The sequence below is a fragment of the Corvus cornix genome, chromosome 14, assembly GCF_000738735.6.
Source record: "Corvus cornix cornix isolate S_Up_H32 chromosome 14, ASM73873v5, whole genome shotgun sequence".
NCBI classification, from domain to species: domain Eukaryota; kingdom Metazoa; phylum Chordata; class Aves; order Passeriformes; family Corvidae; genus Corvus; species Corvus cornix.
In genome coordinates, this window is record NC_046344.1 from 3,590,266 (window position 1) to 3,610,173 (window position 19,908).

The 19,908-nt window shown below is 46.7% G+C and overlaps 2 protein-coding genes across 2 annotated transcripts in view; one reads left to right on the forward strand and one right to left on the reverse strand.

Moving 5' to 3' along the window:
* Positions 1-47: 47 nt before the first annotated feature.
* GET4 (guided entry of tail-anchored proteins factor 4) lies at positions 48-12,131 on the forward strand. Its single transcript, XM_039560128.1, has 9 exons — positions 48-262; positions 4,554-4,632; positions 5,047-5,128; positions 5,437-5,586; positions 7,217-7,355; positions 9,168-9,308; positions 9,393-9,468; positions 9,648-9,720; positions 10,784-12,131. The coding sequence occupies exons 1-9, from the start codon at positions 105-107 to the stop codon at positions 10,870-10,872; spliced, it is 987 nt and encodes a 328-aa protein (XP_039416062.1). The 5' UTR covers positions 48-104; the 3' UTR covers positions 10,873-12,131.
* Positions 12,132-13,587: 1,456 nt separating this feature from the next.
* The window catches only part of ADAP1 (ArfGAP with dual PH domains 1), a 50,670-nt gene continuing 44,349 nt past the window's right edge, over positions 13,588-19,908 (reverse strand). Inside the window, exons 7-11 of the mRNA XM_039560127.1 lie at positions 17,353-17,436; positions 16,375-16,437; positions 15,944-16,015; positions 15,282-15,510; positions 13,588-14,891 (exon numbers count right to left, since the gene is read on the reverse strand). Of these exons, the coding sequence (XP_039416061.1) occupies positions 14,863-14,891; positions 15,282-15,510; positions 15,944-16,015; positions 16,375-16,437; positions 17,353-17,436 (477 nt within the window). The 3' untranslated portion in view covers positions 13,588-14,862. The remainder of the gene's footprint in view (positions 14,892-15,281; positions 15,511-15,943; positions 16,016-16,374; positions 16,438-17,352; positions 17,437-19,908) is intronic.

A 19,908-nucleotide genomic window follows, 5' to 3' on the forward strand; every position in this document is an offset into this window, starting at 1 on the left:
GCCTCGCGGGCCGCCGTCCGAACGGGCGGAAGCCGGGCAGCAGGGCGCCCGGGCTGGGTGCGCATGCGCCAGCCCCCCCGCCTCCCCTCCCGTCCTCCGCGCTGATGGCGGCGGCGATCATGGCGGCGGAGCAGGAAGCGGCGAAAGGCGGCGGCGGCAGGAACCGCGGCGGCGTGCAGCGCGTGGAGGGCAAGCTGCGCGCCAGCGTCGAGAAGGGCGACTACTACGAGGCGCACCAGATGTACCGGACGCTGTTCTTCAGGTAGGGCCGCGCCCGGGCCCGCCGCGCCGCCCCTCCCCCGCCCGGCCTTCCAGAGCCTTCCCACGCACTCTCCCCCGCTGCCGCCCGCCGCGCCCACGGCCGCTCCCCATTGGCCGCCGCCCCTGCCCATCTCCGCGCCCCGCTCTCTGATTGGCCCGCGAGGGGGCGGGGTGGGGCGGGTGCGCGGCGCCGGCCCAAGCGGGGCCCGGGCCGGGCCGGAGGAGCGGCGGCCCCAGGCTCGGTCCGGCCCGGCCGCGTCACCTCCTTCAGCTCCGCCGGCTCGGTCAGCGGCTCGGGGTGGCGCGGGGAGCCGCTGCTCGCCGGCCCTTGGAGGCCAACCCCGACCCTGGCCCGGTCCCTGCCCCGCCGGCCCGGGCACCGTCCGGTGACGGGCGGGGGGTGTTGCGTCACACTGCCCAGAGGTCACGGGCAGAGCGCAATTTCGGCCCCCCGTTTCCCAGCGTCTCTCGGTGGCCCCACGTTCCGGGGAGGCCGAGTGAGGCCCCCCGCCCGGCGGGATGGGCTCGGGCTGTCCCCCCGGGTGTCCCCTGGCGCTCGGGTCGGGGCTCGCCCCGAGCCCCGGGGCCATCCTGGAGCTGAGCCCTGCGCAGCCGGTGCTTTGCCAGCTCAGTGTAAACGTCAGGTGGCTGCGTCGTGCCAGTCTCAGGGTTTGAAGGTTGATTTGATTGTTGCTGAGCCGGGACATGGGGCTACTTTGTTGCACGACACGGTCACCCTGGTGCCGCGGTCAGAAAGGGGCAGCTCTCAGATCGTCTGGAGCGGAGGAGCTTTTTAGAATAAATTCCACTTGGTGTAGTATTTGTGTACGTGACAGTGACTAAGTAGAGCAGGCCTGAGGATTTATTCAGAAATGTTACTACTGCCTCTTTTGTTGTAAGAAAATAGTTTGTATTGCAAAGCATTTTTAGGCTTCATTTTTCGCATTTGCTGCGATTTGCAGGTGTCACCCTTTCTCTCATCAGCATTTAACATGTAGACTCTTGCTTGCAGGTGCACAGAATAAGGTGTTTATTCTGAGGGCTTCCTCTGTTGGTCTCAGCTTTGGTGACTTGTGGTTCTGCTGGGAGAGGACAGGATGGAAAATTGGCTTCACAGAATCAATTAGGTTGGGAAAGACCTCTGAGGTCATCAGGATCAATCTTTGGCTTATCACCTGTCAACTGGACAGTGGCACTAAATGCCACTCTGGTTGTTTCTTGAACCCTTCTAGGGAATGTGACTCCACCATCTGCCTGGGCAGCCAGGCCCAGTTCCAATGCCTGACCACCCCTTCTGTGAAGAAATTTCTCCTGAACCTCCCCTTAAAGCCTTTTCCTCTCATCCTGTCACTGGCTGCCTGGAAGAAGAGCATCTGGCTCCAACCTCCTTTCAGATGTTGTAGAGAGAAGGTTCCCCCCGAGCCTCCTTTTGTCCAAGCTGAGCCCCCCCAGCTCCCTCAGCTGCTCTTTATCAGACTCATGCTCTGGACCTTTCACCAGCTCCATTGCCTTTCTCTGGACATGTTCCAGCCTCTCAGTGTCTTTCCTAAAGTGAGAGATCCAAAATTGGACACCACCCTCCCTGCCCTGTGTCTTGTGTCTGCTGTCCTCAGACCTCATCTGTGTTAGGATGAGAACAGGCCTGTGAGTAAGCACAGAGAAACAGCAGTCATGGAAGAAGTGGGGAAGAAAGTCCTTGGTGCATAATCCTACTTATGCTCCCAGTGCACGTCAGACAGCCTGCCCTGCCCTGCCCTGCCCTGTGTACCAGCATCATCACATTCAATCAGTTTGTTCTTCCATAACCCCTCTGATGGGATCAGCGAGGCACCATCCAGGCCTTAAGACTTAAATTGTATTTGAGAATAAGTCTAAATTTAAGACAAAGCCTGGCCTATTTTGTAGTAGGGATTATGTGATGTGGTGTCTGCAGTGGTGTGAGAAGTCTTGGCTCAGGAGGTCACTTCTCCTTCAGTCTTCTGGATGTATTAACTCACATACTCAAACCTCCCTGAATTAATTTGGAATCAAAGATCCTGCCTTTTCCATCTTAAATGCAAGTGAAAGGATGTGTTCAGTTAAATGAAATGGTGACATTTACATGGCTGGGTAGTGTTGTCAATCCTCTGTAAAATGTGATAAAAATCAGCATTTTTTCAGAGATGCATTAATGTGGATTGGGATTACACGAGCTCTGGAATTGTGATTGGGATACCAAGTGCTTACTCCTTTTAAACACACGGGCCTGTAAAACATTTGTCTTGTCTGTCAGAGGGTAAACTGGAAATCCTGACTCAGTTTCATGCGCTGAGATGTATTTTAGAATGGAGGAGGGGAAGAAGTGGAGGAGGAAAGATTACCATAAGCCTGCCTCCTGCAGATTTATTATCCCTTGGTGATCCACAGAGCAGGTGGAAAGCTGCTGTTCCTGCCTAACCCTGAGCTCCCCCGAACACACCTGAGCTGGTGATGTTTGTTACTCCACAGGCTGGCTGGGCTGAATCTTTTCTCTTCATCATTTGGTAACTGAGTCACTCTTCAAAGTGTAACATCCTTGTTACATCCATTTCTATTTTCCTGATACTTGTAGGTCATTTTTCTGGTATAAATATTGTGTTCCAGGATTTTTCTTGTTCTAAATGCCATCTAGAGCAATGTCATCAATTATTATTTTTATTAAACAACTTTTCTAATCAAAGTTCTTTGAAAGACCCCAGCTCTTTAAAATGTATTTTATATTGTAAAATTGTTTTGAGCATCTTTTAGTATCTTTGTAATTATTCCCAGATTAGGAGCTTCCATATAGCATTGTGAATCTACTGGTAGTAGAATTTGTGGAAGGGGATCCACGCTGAGTCCAACTCCTAGAAGCAAACCTGGATGGGAGCCCAACTATAAAACGTTGGAGCTGCGGATTCATTTGACTCACATTTACCATGGTGATTGCAAGTTCGAGTTGTTGAGGATTATTCCAAAACACCACTTCCATTATTTCCGTTCTGTTTTGGATAAAAGACCTTGGGATTTCTCAGAGTTGATGAGCAGATGGGAGGAGTGTCTCCTGCTTTGTTTGCTGTCTGTGTGATGTTACCAGTAGGGCCTGTCCTGGAGCTGTCACATGTGACAGGAATCTGGGACACAGCACAAGAGGTTTGGGATGCACTGCTCCCTCTGGTTGTCCCTCTGGTTAGTGTGACCCCCATGGCCACGCTGTCCTGCTGTCCCACCACCCCCTGACTGCTCCACCCCCAAAACCACCGACCCCTCTGTTACCCCATGGGCACTCTTGGGCTTTGGAGCAGCCTGGGAGGCCTTGGGGCTTCCGGAGCAGAGGGGCTGCCCTGGCCCCAGGAACAGAAAGGGGTGACACGGGCACAGCCCAGCCAGGTGTGTCACAGAGGGCAAACCAAACTCTGCAGGTGCTAAAGCAGCAGGGTAGGGCTGACACTTACCTCTGCTGATATGAGCAAATCAGCCACTGAGAACACAGACTTTTTGAGTAGCAGTTAAGAAAAATGGAATTTGGAAACTCTGCCACCCCTAAACTGCATTTATGGGAAATGCTGTGTTTATAATCTAGAGCTGTGACTCTCCAAGAGCTGTAGTTACTGACAGTGATGATGTGCAGGAGGCTGCCATCACAGCTCTGTGCTAAGAGGTCCTGAGGTAACCACTGGCAGCAAATTCTTTCATGCCTTATTTCTTCATTAACTCTTAAGTGAGGAAGGTGGAAGGTGTGTTTTGAGGCATTATATTTTGTTTCTTTTGAGGTGTTGCATGGTGAATCTTGCTGGCTGTACTTAATCTTACTCTTGAACCCATGAGAGACGAGCTCCTTTTGTTAGCAGAGGACTAGGACAGGCTGATGTCCCCTGGCAGAGTTGTAGTGGTCAGAGAGACTTAGACCAGTGGAAAGGTCAGTGAGCTCTCCAGGAGGTATTCCAAAAATTGTTTCACTGGGATGGCTTTGGTAGAGACTCAGTGCGTTGGCATCTTTTGCTCAGGTGAAGTCCTGGGTTCATTCCCTTTTCTTGTTCCAGCCCCAAACAGATTTGTAGCTCTCCATTTTCATTCCTATATTCTTCATTTTATTCCATCAGGTCTGGAGCAGAAAACAAATTGCAACTTGCAATTCAAGCTACATCATTATTAAAACTAACCCGATTTAAAAATAAGTCCCGTGTTATTATTTTAAATTTTAGCAATCTTTTAATCCTTTAAATAAAAGTAACTTTAAGCATACACAACTAACTTAGTGTTAATTTTTATCACAGCTTTGGTATTTTTTTCAGGTATATGTCACAAGGAAAACATGCAGAAGCAAGAGAACTAATGTATTCAGGGGCTTTACTGTTCTTCAGTCATAACCAGGTAAGTCACTGGTTTTCTGTGTGTGGTTTGGGGGGCAAGGGGTTGTTACTCCCAAGATCATGAGAGATGAATGGTGAGTTCTCAGTGGTAAATGTTTGGGGTAATTGCTTTGTAATCTTTTGGTTTATCTCTTTGTTGAGCCTTTCTCCACAAAGAAGGATTATGCCAAGCTGGAACATGCAGCAGGAGTGTTTGTGAGCATCCAGACAATGCCTGCGTTCTGCTTTCCTGGAGGCTTCTCTTTGATGCCATCAAATTACTATAATTTTTTTATCAGAAAGGCTGAGACTTGATACTGTGCCATAGCTGTAGATGTTGATAAAAGCATTAAACCTGCTGCTGCCAAAATTCTTGTTGATGTTTTTTTTTATGCCCTGATACATTCATCACTGCCAGTGTATGTCTGTTTTGTAGCAAAACAGTGCTGCTGATCTGTCCATGCTGGTTTTGGAGTCTTTGGAGAAGTCGGATGCAAAAGTAGCAGAAGACCTTTTAGGTGAGGTGACCTTTGCTCTTAGTTTAATGGCATTTAGTTGTGCTTTCCCTTCACAGTGACTTGTTAATAGTCTCGAAAGCTGCAATCCCTTTTTGGATGCATTCCCAACATAGCTAAGGGTTACCCTCCCCATAGGAATGGACTGGGGGAAACTTTGTTAGAGAATAAGGGGTTCCTGATGACTTTGTGGGCATGCTTGGAACTATCACAGCTGCCTGTATTAAAGACAGATCTTAGATATGCATTAGAAGCAGCAGAGCATCTTATTTTTCTTAATGCTAAATATTTTTGAATCTTATTGCTTCTAGAAAACTTGGCTAAATTGTTTAGTTTAATGGATCCAAATTCTCCCGAAAGAGTGGCTTTCGTATCCAGAGCACTAAAATGGTCCAGTGGGGGATCAGGAAAACTTGGACATCCAAAATTACACCAGTTACTAGCTATTACCCTGTGGAAAGGTAAGAAAAATCAACTGGCATTTGTGTGTTTTCCTTTGAAAATGTTGAAAGCAAGATGTTATAAAAGATCTGCTCTGGGAATAATCTAAGGAAGCTGAGATGAAAATGATTGATCGAGTTCTGCTATTATCTGATTTTTGCATTAACGTCTTCTTAATGTTATTAACAGGGAAAGAAATGGGTCTGTAACTCTATATTAGTGCAAAATCCAAAACACAACTGCTGTAAGGCTCTCTAAAAGGCAGGTTGATCATTTAGACACTGAGGTAGTTCAGTTGTGTCATTAGAAGGAAAATTGCTGGGGAGCAAAGATGTTCTGTTGGCAAGTTTTTTTGTTTTTAAATCCTGGATAAACATGACAAAGATTGAAATACATCACCTGGCATCCAAAACAGTCTTTGGACTGTAATTAAGTACTTTTTGAGAAGTTGGCCAACAGGATTATTCCAAAATGAATGCTGTTGCCTTTGATTTATGAGCCATTTTATCACTTGGGATGGGATGTAAGAGAAACACAAAATGCTCCAAATAATTATTTTAATTGTGGATGGTAGCCAGTATTTACAGTTTTGTGTTCAAAACATAGCAAAGGTGATTGAGAACAGTTGAATACGTGCCATTTTTTCTGTGGTTTCTCCTGGATAACTGTGCAAGATGATTGTTTATTTTGCATTTTTCAGTAGCTGCCAAGTGATGACAGTGGTTTCATGTAACAACCCTGACCCAATAATGGTCAATGCTGCAGCCTCTCAGCACGCCATAGGCAATTCCCCAGCTGCTCTCCTGGGATTTATGTTAGTCTGATGGCTGCTGCCAGCCAGAAAGGGAGGATTTTTCTTACAGCATTCAGGTTAGAGGCTGCTACAATTAAGATAAGAAACAGTTGCATTCTGAAAGTAAAAGTCCCCATTTTGTAACTGCCTGCTCACTGTTCTCTTGAAGAGCAAAATGCCTACATTTTCTTAGTCTGTAGCTTTTTGAGTTTCATCAGAAAAGGCTCAGATTTTTAAAACAAATCTCTTAAAAAAAGCTTTCAAATTCAAAAGATTAGCAGCTATCCAGTTTTGTCATTGCAGTGGTTTTGCACAATCCTTTGCTTCAGGTTCTGACAAATCACTGCCATTTCTTACACCATTTTTCCTGTATAACTGCTGTTCTGTTCAGCTTATGGAAATGATTTTAATTTTGATAGCAAGAGTGGGCTAAGCTAAAAATAGGACAGGAAAGAAGGACTCTGAAGGTGCTGTTTGACTTCTTGGTGCACATGGTCTAATATGGAATTTCTTTATTCCTGTCCTAAACACTGATGATAGCACATCAAGTGTCAGCATTCCCGTAGGTAAAATGATATGACCGAAGTTCAAGCCAGCAGTAGCTGTAGTTGAGTAAACTGTATTTAACAGTTGTTCAATAGCAGTTGTTCAAATGTATTTAGGATAAAATTTATTATTATCTCCCTTTATAAATTGTCTGTAACTTACAGACTTTTTACTAGCTGTCTTGTTTACATACAACACCTGTAACTCTTGTTCTTTTACCAGCTAATAAAGTACAAGCCTAATAAATTTCTTTTTCCATTCAGGTACAATGATCTGACTTCTTAAAAGCCTTTTCCTTTTTCTTTTTCTAGAGCAAAACTATAGTGAATCTCGGTATCACTTCTTGCACTCCACAGATGGTGAGGGCTGTGCAAATATGCTGGTGGAATACTCCTCGTCCCGCGGATACCGCAGTGAGGTGGACATGTTTGTAGCTCAGGCAGTACTACAGTAGGTGTTAAACTTCTCTTGAAGCATTTTGCTGAGATGACATTATGTGTGGGACCAATCTAATTTAACCACACAGCCTTTGCAAAAGAAACTGTGAAACTGGCCAGAACAACAACAGGAGAAAACCGTCTGAAAACCGATGTGTTAAATTCGTCAGACTGGGGAGAGAAAAAATAAAAATACTAAGGTCAAAACCTGAATTATGTTAATTGCCTGAAGAATGAATGTAATCTCTTTAACTCTGAAAGCACAATTCTTAGCTTTGTTAACACTGCTTTATGTCTAGTTAGGGCTTATCTATATGTTCTTACAGAGACTGGACTCAAGCAGGCCTTATATTAACCTTTAGCTGAGAACTTGCTCTCCCTCAGGTCCTAAGAGACAACTTGTCATGGTCAGCCTGGATAAGGAGCAGCTTGATGGCTCTTGCCTTGACAGAGTTGCTGCTGGCTCTCATTTTTGGCATTTATTTTGTAGGAGGTGGGAATGCAAGCTATTATGTGCTTTTGCAGAGCTCATGTAGAATGAAGGTTGACAAAGCCAATTTTACTGTGCTAATCAGCTGATGGCTTTCTTCAGGCAGGGAAAGCAGCTCATGGAGGAGTCTGAGGAGGAGGTGGAGACAGGACTGTGTGGCAGGGAGTCAGGGAGAGAGTAGGTGTTGGGGGAGAGGGAGGAGGTGAGAGCAAGTTTCTCTTTTGGCAGCAGTGAGCTGTCATGTCAGATTTGTCCTGCTTTATAGCTGGTTGCTATAGATTGCTGTGATTTTGAGAAATTAGCAAATCCTTTATGGAAATCCAGTGTATGCAGGACTCAAACCATTCTGTGGGGAGAAATTCTGTGGAGAAGTTAAGAGATTATTTTTTCAGTGTTTATACAGCACTTCTACCGCATCCTTTACTGGCCTGCATGTCAAGTACTGTGTTAAATCCTCTTATATAGCAGTTTATTCTCTAATGAAATTAATTGCAGTTCCTTGCTAGCAGGGAGGCAAAACAGCCCCAAGCCCTTGCACATGTGAGGGTGCAGAATTAGGGGCCAGCCTGCCATCAAAAATGAGATGGCTTGTGGCAGCCTTCCTAGTGCTTGCTGACAGCATTTGTCCCAGATAAAGCCTGTTAGGCCAATGGGACTTGCAGAGATTGCCAGTTAAATTAACTGAACCTGAACAAGGATTTGATCTGTTTGGGGGATCAATCTGTTGGGGACAAATGGCTTGGGAGCTCGAAGTACAGCTTTATTATGAGACTTTTAGGCATGTGTGTTAAGCTGTTAGTGGTCCTGATGCCACATTATGTTGAGGTGGAATAGAATGAGAGTCAACAAATACTGACAGATACATACTAAAGGGAGATGTGTTGGGGATGAATGGGTCTTTAATTCAGTTTTCACTGAATTTCAAGACTTGCTCAACATAGTAAACTCTGGACCAGTAGATGTAATATCACGTTAATGTGAATTACAGGGTAGCCAGTCTTTCCACATTTTGATTAAATTGGTGCTCTCTTTCAGTAACCATCCTGTACAATCTGCTTAGATCCTGGTTAAACTCATTCTATTAATATTTAATGTCTGTTTTCCCTCCCAACCTGCCTATTCCACAGTGTGTTCTAGTAGTGATTTTCCCCTTCCTCAGCTGATGGCCAAACCGTCCCCAAGATGTACATCTCTACCAGTTGTGTTTTGCCATCAGTTCAAGCCTGAAATGGCCTCTATGCACAAGTGAAGTAGATTTTGGCTTCCCTTTTTCTGTGGTGAAAGCATTTCTCTGCCCTTTGTTTTTAACTTGCCCCGTTCTCTTTCCTTTTTCAGATTTCTCTGCTTAAAAAATAAGACCAGCGCATCAGTTGTTTTTACGACATACACACAGAAACATCCTTCAATAGAGAAGGGTCCACCCTTTGTGCAACCACTGCTAAACTTCATCTGGTTTCTGTTGTTGGCAGTTGATGGGTACAGTCTGATTTCTGTCGTGTTGTTCTTGGTTTCCTTTTCAGTTTTTAACTGAGATTACATTTTTGGTTGTTTCCTTTCTAGAGGAAAACTAACAGTATTTACAGTATTGTGTGAACAGTATCAACCTTCGCTGAAAAGAGACCCCATGTATAATGAGGTGAGTCACTCAGAAACAGGATTTAACTCTGTGAATTAGTGAAATCATGGCTGATTGTCTCCAGCTTTGTGACTTGTAGATAGGAGCTGGTGCTTTACCTTGTGTAGGTGGTTTCTGCCCATAGTATTTCCACCTGTAAATGAAGTAATTGACTTTTTTTTGGTCTTGTATCCCTACAGTACCTAGATAGAATAGGACAGCTTTTCTTCGGAGTTCCACCCAAGCAGACCTCGTCCTACGGGGGATTGCTAGGTAAGCTCTGCTTGTAGGTACCTCCAGACTTTGTTCAGTGACCTGGATAAAACATCTGTGTTGGAAACAGATAATTTATTCTAAGGAATTTATAATTCTTTTCATAGCCTGTAGGAACAGCCCCTGCTGTAGAATACAAGATTAATGGGTTGCATGTGGAATTAGTGTGGAATTAGTTTGGTGGAGCTTGTGGACTTTTCATCACTGAGAAGGGGAGAAGCACTAAAAAGACTCTTATGGTTAAGTTTTGACATTATGGTACAGCTTCCTAATGTAAAGAAGCATCTCACTGGTGTTAAAGCTTAATTTCCTCAGAGTTCAGTGTGATTTTTCTTAAATTAAGTATGGGGCTTTGGTAGGAATATAATCAGTGCTGATACAACATGAATGTGCCCAAAGAGAAAGTTCTGAAATTAATACTGTCCTTCTACAAGGACTGAAAGGGAATAGAGAAATTCAGCCCTCATTTCCTGGCTCTTGAGCAAAATGTGAATAAAATTGAATGTTTTCCCTGAGAACTAAGCTGCTTTGTTTGTAAACTGACTTGAAGCTTTACCTACAGTCAGTTCACTGATATCCAAAGTTTGATGAAAAACATGGACATCATGTTTTTACCATCTGTAATTTGCTTTTCAGCAATTCAGGCACCTTTAAATTGATGCCTGTGAGTTTCAGACAATTTTTTTTACAGCGTGGTGCAGACTGTGGCTGCTTTTTGAGAGTTTCACTGCTGGAGGTGTGTTTTTCCTCTTTTGGTTAGGGCTTTTTCCCTCTGAGGGTGCAACTGTAGCACATAAATATGTGACTTTGGGTTTTTCCAGTGTATTCTTGGAGAAGGAACAATATCAGTATTACAGCTAAGAGTGTACAGCTTCCCAAACCAATATTCTTAATGGAAACCAGTGTGGGATTACTGATGTCTTGCTGAGACTCTTTTGCTTCAAAACTCTTGGGGTTTTTTTGTTACAGATATCTGTATCATAGCAGGATGGAAGATCAGTTAAAAGGTCTTGAGATGAGAATGTAAAATTAATGATTTTGACTGTCCTGTATTTTATTGTAGGTAATCTTTTAAACAGTCTGATGGGAACTGGGGAAGATGATGACACAGAAGATGGTCAGGAAGACAGCAGTCCTATCGAGCTCGACTGAATGTTGTTGTCACTGGGTGCCGTGTAAATCTGATGGTTCGATGACTCCAAAGACACTTTTGGAATTTGAATCCTGCAGTTGTTTCTTGGCTCCTAAAAGGGCTCCTCTGGTCTTTTAGAAATGGTTGCTGAAATGTTTATACTGTCGGTCTATATTATTTATGTAAAAAAAAAAAAAGAAAGAAACCAACAAAAAGTAGCCGAACGAACCAATGGGAGCGGTTGTTAGTGGGGTTCCGATCCAGCGGCTGGGGACTGGTTAAACATAGCCTGTGGTTTCTGATGCAGTATTCCCTTTTGCACAGTCATTCAATAAAGCATAACCATGGGGCTTGTCCTTCACGGCCTACCCAATACCGTCTCTGTTCTGAGAAAGCCTCCTTGCCCTCTGCCCTCTTCCAAGGAAGATCTCCAAAAGCAGGGGGAGCAATTGAATAATTGATTTGCGAGGCTGGTGCCAAAAGTACTGCGAGACGAGCCAAGCAGCATAATTTGAGATGCACATCCAAGAGACATTGATACAAGAACTTGCTTCCACTGCCACGTGTAATGTGCACACCCTTCATACTGCCTGCCCCTCTCCCCAAGGCCAGGCTCTGGCTGAGCCCACACGTGTGTTTAGCTGATACTTCCTGAAAAGCACAAGGTTGAATTGCTCTTGAGTAAAAGCCCATCAGTGGAACGCAGGTAATTGGCTTCCAGGTGGATCTCTCTTGCCTAGGTATAAAAATTTGGCATCTAAAATACCTCCTGTGGCTCGTGGCTCTACTCCTTTGGAAGAGATCTTGCCAGTGTAAGTTCCCAGCTGTACGTGCAGGCGGCGGCGTTGCTGTGAGCGGAGCGGTTTGCCGTGGGCAGGGTATGTGTTTGAACTGGGCTGCATGGCAAGAAAAGGGATACTGCAGAGCTCCTGGTTCTTTATGATATATTTATTTTTCTTGGGTGATTGATTCATTTAACACTTTCTGTTAAGAAAAGAATAAATCAATAAATAATGGAGTAACTTCACCCCCAGCAGTAGGCATAGCCATTCTCCATCTCCTCTGTAATGCAGCACAGTCTGGTACAGGGAACAGCTGAAAGGGTGGGGAAACGCTTTATTTTTTCACGATGAAAATAAAAAGGCTTAGATTAATAAACAGCAATCATGCATGGGGGAGGGATTAATACAAATTTATTGACTGTATGGAAAAAAAAAAGGCATTGACAGGAAGACTTTGTGTTAATTGTGAAGTCTCAAATAAACACTTTATACCAGGATGTGCGATACTGCTGCTTTCTAAGAATTTCCCAAGCAGAGCTTTACTTTCCTTGCTATTTTTTTCACTCTGCATTTGACTGTGGGTCATTCAGCCCTCAGTGCTGCAGCTTCACCTCTGTGCACTAAAGGCAGAATTGTAGTGGAATATTGGAATGGCTGGAGCAGATGGGGATTGCTTTGCTGGGCAGCAAGTTAAGAGCTCCCTACCCAAGATGGTGCTGTAGACATTTAATAAATGATCTGGGACAGCAGCAGAGGTTTAGAACCACATCATTTCAGTGCCTTTGGCTGCCAGGAAGGTGCCTCTCAGGCAGTGTAAAGTGTCCACAGGTGTCCAGCACATCCCTTCTTGTGTCCTGTATGTATGACCCAGTGTGAGGTTGTTGGCTTCAGCTGTCTGCAGCCTCCAGCAGCCCCCAGTGTGAGCCCTGCATTTGCCCTGATCCCAAAACCCCAGCCCTGACAGGAGGGCAGTGCTCCAGTGCTGTGGACATACAAAATGTATATTCAAAATGTATATTCAATAATTACAGCAGTATATATGTGTGTGTGTGTATAAAATATTTACCCAGGAATTTAAAATACATGTATATGCACACACATATAAACAGCCTTTTGTATAGCTCATGATTATATAATTGTATGGCATATAATTTCTAATATTCTTAAATTATTCTTAATTATACATGCACACAAAACAATTTTTACAGCTACCTATAAACACAAACAAGGAGCCCAGTCTGTCCTCTCCCTGCTTCTGCCGTGCCTGGGTTGGTAAGTAGGTGTGAGTGACAGTGTGTGTGTAACATATAAATACTTTTAATAGAAATTAAATATATAATTATAGTTATGCTTACACATGTGCATGCAGATATATGTATGTTTATATGCAATATATTCACCTTAAATTTATAAATATGCTTATAAATTACATGTCTATAAAGCATGCACATGTGTATATAATATATAATCACATATTTTATAAAACCAAGTATAGAAATGTCTCTATACATATACAGGAGTATGAAATACATTTAGCTCATGTATTTGTAAATTGAGTCTGTCTGAGTGCTACATCTATACATGAACGTGTGCATATGAACAGCTCATACACACACACACATTTCATGTATTACACTCTATCCCCTGTGCAGTTTATAGCTGGCTGTGAAGAGCCAGCAATCCCTTCCCAAAGCTGCTTTCTCTAAGAACCAGCTCTCCTTTGTGTATGTGTGTGCACACATAAAGTACTGGAGAGAAAATACACAGAACATGCACTGTATAAAACACACATATACACAAATAATATATAAAACAATACACACTGTGCCAGGGTGGGGCAGAGGGTTTTGTGGGTGTCCCACACGCCCAGGGCTCTGCCAGCACCTCCTTGATTCCATTTGCTGCTTTTCAACCCCACCTCCCTCCCCTGCCCCAGCACCACACGGCCACGGCTCTGACATAATAATAATTTATTGGTTCGAATGACATTTAGTACCACAGTTGTCTTACCAGTGACAGAACGAATGCACACAGCCGATGAGATGCTCTCAGATACACAACCAACCTAAGAAACACGTCGGACAGGTCCATGGCCGGGGCTGCGCCTGCAGGGCATGCCAGAATCTCATTTTTGGGTAAAAATCCAGCACCTGGTGTGCAGGTCCCAGCCCGCCTGCCCTGACTGCAGGAATTACAGTGCTCAACACCGCGCTGAGACATCACTTCAAGCAGCTTTTTTTTTTTTGCCTTTTTTTTTTTGTCTTTTTTTTTTTTTTTTGGCAGGAAAAGAAAAATCAACAAAAAAAAAAATTGAATTATTATGGGGAAAAGTGCAACCACCAAGTCTGGAGAAGGGATGTGCCTGCTGGGAGTGAGCTGGGACAGGCTTTGATGGTGCCTGTCAGGAAAACTGCAGATAAAGCTCAACCCCCAGCTCCATACGGGGCTCCCCAAATGGGGCAAAGCCCCCCAGACCATGGAACAGGGATGACCCAGGGAGCCGAATGCAGGCCTGGCCCCCAAAGCTCTGCTTCCCCAGCATCACCTCATGGGTTGGTGTCCCCCTTGCAGCCCCTTCCTCCCTGCCCTTCGTTAAGCAGTAACGAGGCTGATGATGCCCATTTCCTCTATTCCAAAATCCTATTTGACCCTATCCAGGTACAGCATCACCACAAGTAAATTATCCCCCTGGGGACTGATCATTTACCCCGGTGCCATGGCAGGCTCAGCTGTTCTGCACAGCACCATTTCGTGTGTTTCCAGGCTGTTTCCCATCCCACAGGGATGTCAGCCCTTGGGGACTTGCAGCCCCTCTGAAAAAAGGGCTGGCAGCCATCTGAAGTGCAGGGATGCTCAGCTCCAGCACCCAGGGACCTGTGCATGGGGAAAAGTCCCATCTGCCCCAGGGATGTGCCACCAACAGTCTCTGCCATCCTGCTGAAGCCAGGTGGGATGCCCCTTCCAGTGGGTGCAGGGTGATGGGGTGGCAGGACCACCTGTCCCATCCCACAGAGCAGCCACAGAGCTGAATTTCAAGTTGGATCAGGATCTTCTCCGACGTTCCACTGCCGCCCTTCTGACATGATCAAGTGAATGATGAGGGGAAAGGGAAGTATTATTATTGTTATTATTATTACTGTTATTATTCATTATTTTTAACATTTCAAATAAAACCACGTTGTGTTGTAAACAGAAGCTCACTCCTCAGGTCTGCCCAGCCAGTCCCAGCTAAGGTTTATGTTTGAAATGGGCTTCCACTGAAAGGAAAAAAACAGAGAAAATAAAGTTGAACAGGACAAGCACTGGCAGGTGGTGACAGCCTGGCACAAGCCCACCCTGAGAATGGTCCTTGCCGATGCTTCTTGGCTCCAATTACCCTTATAACCATATCACTGATCCTTACAGCAGCATGGACATCACACCAGAGGCAATGAAGAGGGAAGGATACCATCCTCCTCCTCCCAGGGCAAGCCCCTCTCTGGTTAAACAGCCCTTGCATCCCCTGGGCAGTGAAGGGCTGCCTCGCTCACACGGCGCAGGAGGGAGCGGCATCCTGCATCCCCAATCCCGCTCCAGCCATCCCATCCTCCAGCCCACAGCCCACAGCAGGGCCAGGGCTGGCACCCAGCCCTCCCCAGGAAACACACCTGCGTATTCCTGAGGCAGCATGGGCCGGCTTATAACTTTCTGAAAGGTGGTGATCCACTCCAGCTGGTCGTCCTCCGTCTCGCAGGCAAAGAGGAATTTCCGGTCTGGGGTGACGATGGTTATCCCGTGCTGCCAGTGGTTCCCTTGCGTGGATGGCGGGAGCCCTTCCAGCACCTTGTAGCTGTTTTCCTTGCTCCCAATAAAAACCTCCCCTCTAGCAAAGGCATCCTAGGAGACAGCAGAGCAGTCAGGCAGGGGTGAGTGGGAAGGGAGCTCTGCATCCCCGGCAGCCAGGACAGCTCACCCGGCAGCAGCCACAAGCCCATCAGCCAAACCCCAACAGCACCAGCAACCCCCAAACCCCTGCTTCTCCCCCAGGGGCACCCACAATGCAGCACCAACACCAGGGAGCCAAAACCCAGATGCAAAATGTCCAGTGGACAGGGCTTCTAAAGAGTTTTTGGTATTTATGCACAGGGCTGCTGCAGGCTGGACACCAGGCAGAGCCACTAGGCAGCGACAGCGTTGTGCCCTCTTGGCTCCCCCAGCAGCTTCTTACACTTCACTGCAGATTGATACTACTATTATTACCACTCTGATTATTAATAGTGGTAGTATTGCAGATAATTCCTAACAGGCAGCCCAGGCACCCTCATCTTACCAGGGGATCTTTGAAATACATGAGCCGTCGGTCATCCATGGTGAACCATCGCTTCTTGAACCCCTCTGTTTGCTGAAGAGTCAAAAAATGCCAGATCACACACAGAAACAGCACAGCTTCTCTCTAACCAGGCATGACCCAGGAGTCTCAAAGCACTTGGAGAAGCCTGATGGGCTGGGGGAGCTGGGAACAGATGGCTTCTGGGCCATCATGAGCCACCACAGCCAGGGTCTGGGCCAGCTGTACCAGGAAGGGGCATTGAGTTTGTGATGTGATTTTGGATTTTTTTAACGTTTGCTCCCAGGTGAGGAAAGTGCATTAAACACATTCACAGAGTTACAACTTTGCCTCTCTGGCAAGGGTTGGTTTGTCCCACCAGCAACCCCTTCTTGGGGCCATACAGAGCCCCTGAAAAATGCTTCATATCCTACCTTTGGCCCTGTTTTCTCCATGTATCCTTCCTTCAGGTAGTTTCTAGAAAGCTTTGGCACCAGCTGGAGCAACCAAAGAGGACAGAAAAGAGAACAGTGTAAGATGGGGGGGACTGGGGTGTGCTGGGCAGGGCTGGGGGGGTCACTGGAAGGAAAACCCACACTGAGTGTGCCCCCAGCCCTGAGCCCACCCCACAGCCCTGCCTGGGAGCTCCAGTCCTCCTCCTCCACAGAGCTCAGAAGAGGAGGGCGCAGCCATGAAACACCTTGGAGCAGCTCCCCAGCACAGCCAGCAGCCTCCAGGAGAATCTCCCAAAGCCCTCAGGGTGCAGGGCAGCCAGGGACAGAGCCACCCTGCAGAACCACAACTGGACCCCTCCCAGATAATTGATAGAAGGCAGGAAATGCAATTAGATTTCAAAATCTACAGCCAAGGAGGTAGCAGGGAGTAATCAACAAGCACCTCCACAGTGACGTTACAGCCCAGCACACAGCCCTGGCTGACAGCACGTCAGAGCAGCCTCTGGAATTGCATTAGCCAGGGGTAACACAATTAGCAGCTCCAGCACACACAAAACACAGGCATTTATAAGCCAGGCTGCACTGACCCGCAGAGAAGAACTCGGGCACGGCACTGACATCTTTCTGCCCTCATCTTTCCTGCCTTCCAGCCTTTGTTTTGGCTTTTGTAATTACAGCAGCACCCATTGAGACAGATGCTCAGGCGTGCCAGTGCTGGAGTTCCTCCCACAGCCCGTGTGTGTGTGTGTGTGCACGGGGCCCAAGGCTGGGTGCTGGGAGCAGGTGCTGCACGTGGGCTCAGCATCCCACCACAATCATCTCAGCCCGGTAATTGCAGAACGCTCCGAAGGATGGAGCACTCCCCAAGCCTTCCAGCTTGTTAACAGGATGCTAAAAATGAGCGAGAGGGGGAGAAAAAGAACCAAACCACCCAACCAATCCTGCAGGAACACTCACATCAGAGTCACTGGCTCCAGGGAATGCCACTTGTAAGTAATGGAAGCGTGCTGCCCGGATGGCGTTGAACCAATCCACTATTTCCTAATAACGAGGGAGAAGAGCAGAGTGAGGAATGCAGCCTGCACACAAAAGAACCTGAGCCCGCTGTGTTCTGTCTCTCCCATCACTCTGGCCCCAGCAACAGAGCACAATGTAGCAGCGATCCTAAAAAGCACAAAATACAGCAAAAAGGTGAAGGATGGGGAACATTCAGCTGCTGTTCCGGGCTGCCAGACGTGTGCAGAGCTCTGCAGCTTCCAGTGAGCACAAAGGGGGATTTCTGCAGAGGGAAGGATTTAAACACATCTCTGAACTGGCAAAAGCAGCCCCAAATGAGCATTTGAGATATTGAGCTGACCCTATAAACATGGCTGGGCTCATGCTGGCTGCTGCAGCCTGCCCACCCACCCACCCCTGCCCCTTCAGCAGGACACCTGAGCAATGCCTGCATCCCACCCAAATTCCAGATACATACTTCAATGTTTTGCTCAAAGAGTAGCTAAACATCTCTCTATCCCAGTCTATCAGCTGTGTCTGTGAGCCCTTCAGGGACACCCACAGTGATACTGAAGTCCAAGAAGCTCTGGCACTTCTCCCTTTCCTTGGCAAAAATCTCTCTCCATTTTTTTCCCCTCCTACAAAACAATTGTTTTATAATTCTTTTGTTTTTAGAGCCATGTGTTCACTTGTCTCTGGTAAGACCCTAGAGCTTGTGCTGTATGCCTCTGAAGGTTTTGATGAGAAATGCAACGTTAATTTTAAGTGATCCACACAGGGAGCACTGAAACACTGCCTTGTGGTCTGAGACTGTGGGACAAGGAAAGGCATGTTGGAAGGGAGATTAAGAGCTGCCCTGCCTGGGATGCTGAGCACAGGGGGAGGGATGCTGAGCTGTCCTGCTGTCGTTAATGCATGTGAAGCTTCACACATCAGATCAGGGATGTGTTCAATGAGCCAGACTTAATCCTAAAATAAACACTGCCAACCCTTTCAGGTGAGGTCGCTGTAGCGTAGGGAAGACTATATCAAAGGAGAAGTTGGCCTTCTCTAAGATTTAAACTTTTTTTATGCTCTAAAAATGGTCAGGGTAAGGAGGAAAGGCTCATGCGCAATTTTGAAATCTCAGTTTTAACGAGCTGAATTGGAGGTATCTCAAAAATGGTCTAATGTGGTAAACAGCCATCCTCAAAAATTTAGAACCTTTGCTTTGCTTTGTTAAGCTACTTCAGGTTGAAAGGAAAAAAATCCAAAACCTAATAGGACACAGACAAACAATGTTTTGGAAAACCTGACCTACTTGTTTGAGGCTTTACTCACTTATCACTTGCTTTCCTACCCTAAGCAGCTGAGGAGACCCCAGACAGCATCACAAAGAGGATCAGAGAGAAGAATTCACTCCTGAAGTTAACGATGACCAAACCAGGCTGGAGCTAATGAACAATAAGCTGTAATATTAAAATGCTGACATCTCATACAGCCACCAACCAGGTGGTTATATACATATTTATTTATTTATTTACCTGTGGGTCCTCTCTGTGATCATGATGTGAGGTAGGGTTTCCCCCTGCAGAAAAGCAGAAGCTGAAACCCTCACTGACTTCTAGCAGTAAATTGCTTCCTGGAATATTGATAATCCATTGCCACAAATGGGGTTTGACCAAATTCTTCCCTGTGAGTGTGGTGAGGCCCTGGCTTCACAGGTTGCCCAGAGCAACTGTGGCTGCCTCATTTCTGGCAGTGTCCAAGGCCAGGTTGGACAGGGCTTGGAGCACCCTGGGATAGTGGAAGGTGTCCCTGCCCATGGCTGGGGAGGAATGAGACCATCTTTAAGGTCCCTTCCAACCCAAACCATCCTGTGATTCTATGAAATGTGAGGAGCCTAAATCCACCACTTCAGATCAGGGAGAGGCAGCACCTCTGGGGTCCAGGAGGACACACTGGGGCTGCTGGGGGAGCAAGAGACCCCAGCAAGACAAGAGGGAGCAAAGGGCAGCAAGAGACCACAGGCAAGTCCCAGGGCAGCCTCCAATCCCAAAGGGCAGGAGTTTACTCCAGGGGGTTCATCTTCCTGCAGCCCTCATGCAGCCAAGGAGACAGACCAAATTCAGGGAAGTTGAGAGAAATTCAGCGGGGTCACCGCCAGATTTCATCAGAGCACATCCTGCCCTGCGTGGGACCGGCGAGACCGCTCCCTCCACCAGCCCCCAGCAGAAACCTCAGCAGCTGAAACCCAAACCCCAAACCCAGGACAGCCCTGCCTGCATTCCTCACTGCTTGGCTGAGCAAACCACCAATGCCCAGCAAACCAGAGACACTGACACGACAGTGGGATGCAGCTTTCCCACGAAAGGGCTGCTGCTCATTATTCTGGTTCCCATTGCAGCCAGGGAGGTACCTGAGAGTACAAGTGACACTGTGCTGGGCTAAAGAAGCACCTGCTGACAAGCACTTGGCGTGGAGGGGAGGTTTGGGAGCAGCCCTGCTGGAGCAGCTCCCTGGGACCCACAAACAAGC

Bases quoted from the DNA above. Each gene is read 5' to 3' on its own strand.
- GET4 (XM_039560128.1), top strand. From the start codon at position 105: ATGGCGGCGGCGATCATGGCGGCGGAGCAGGAAGCGGCGAAAGGCGGC. The intron at 9,309-9,392 runs GTACAGTCTGAT...TTTCCTTTCTAG, and splicing joins CTGTTGTTGGCAGTTGATGG to AGGAAAACTAACAGTATTTA. The intron at 9,721-10,783 runs GTAAGCTCTGCT...ATTTTATTGTAG, and splicing joins GTCCTACGGGGGATTGCTAG to GTAATCTTTTAAACAGTCTG.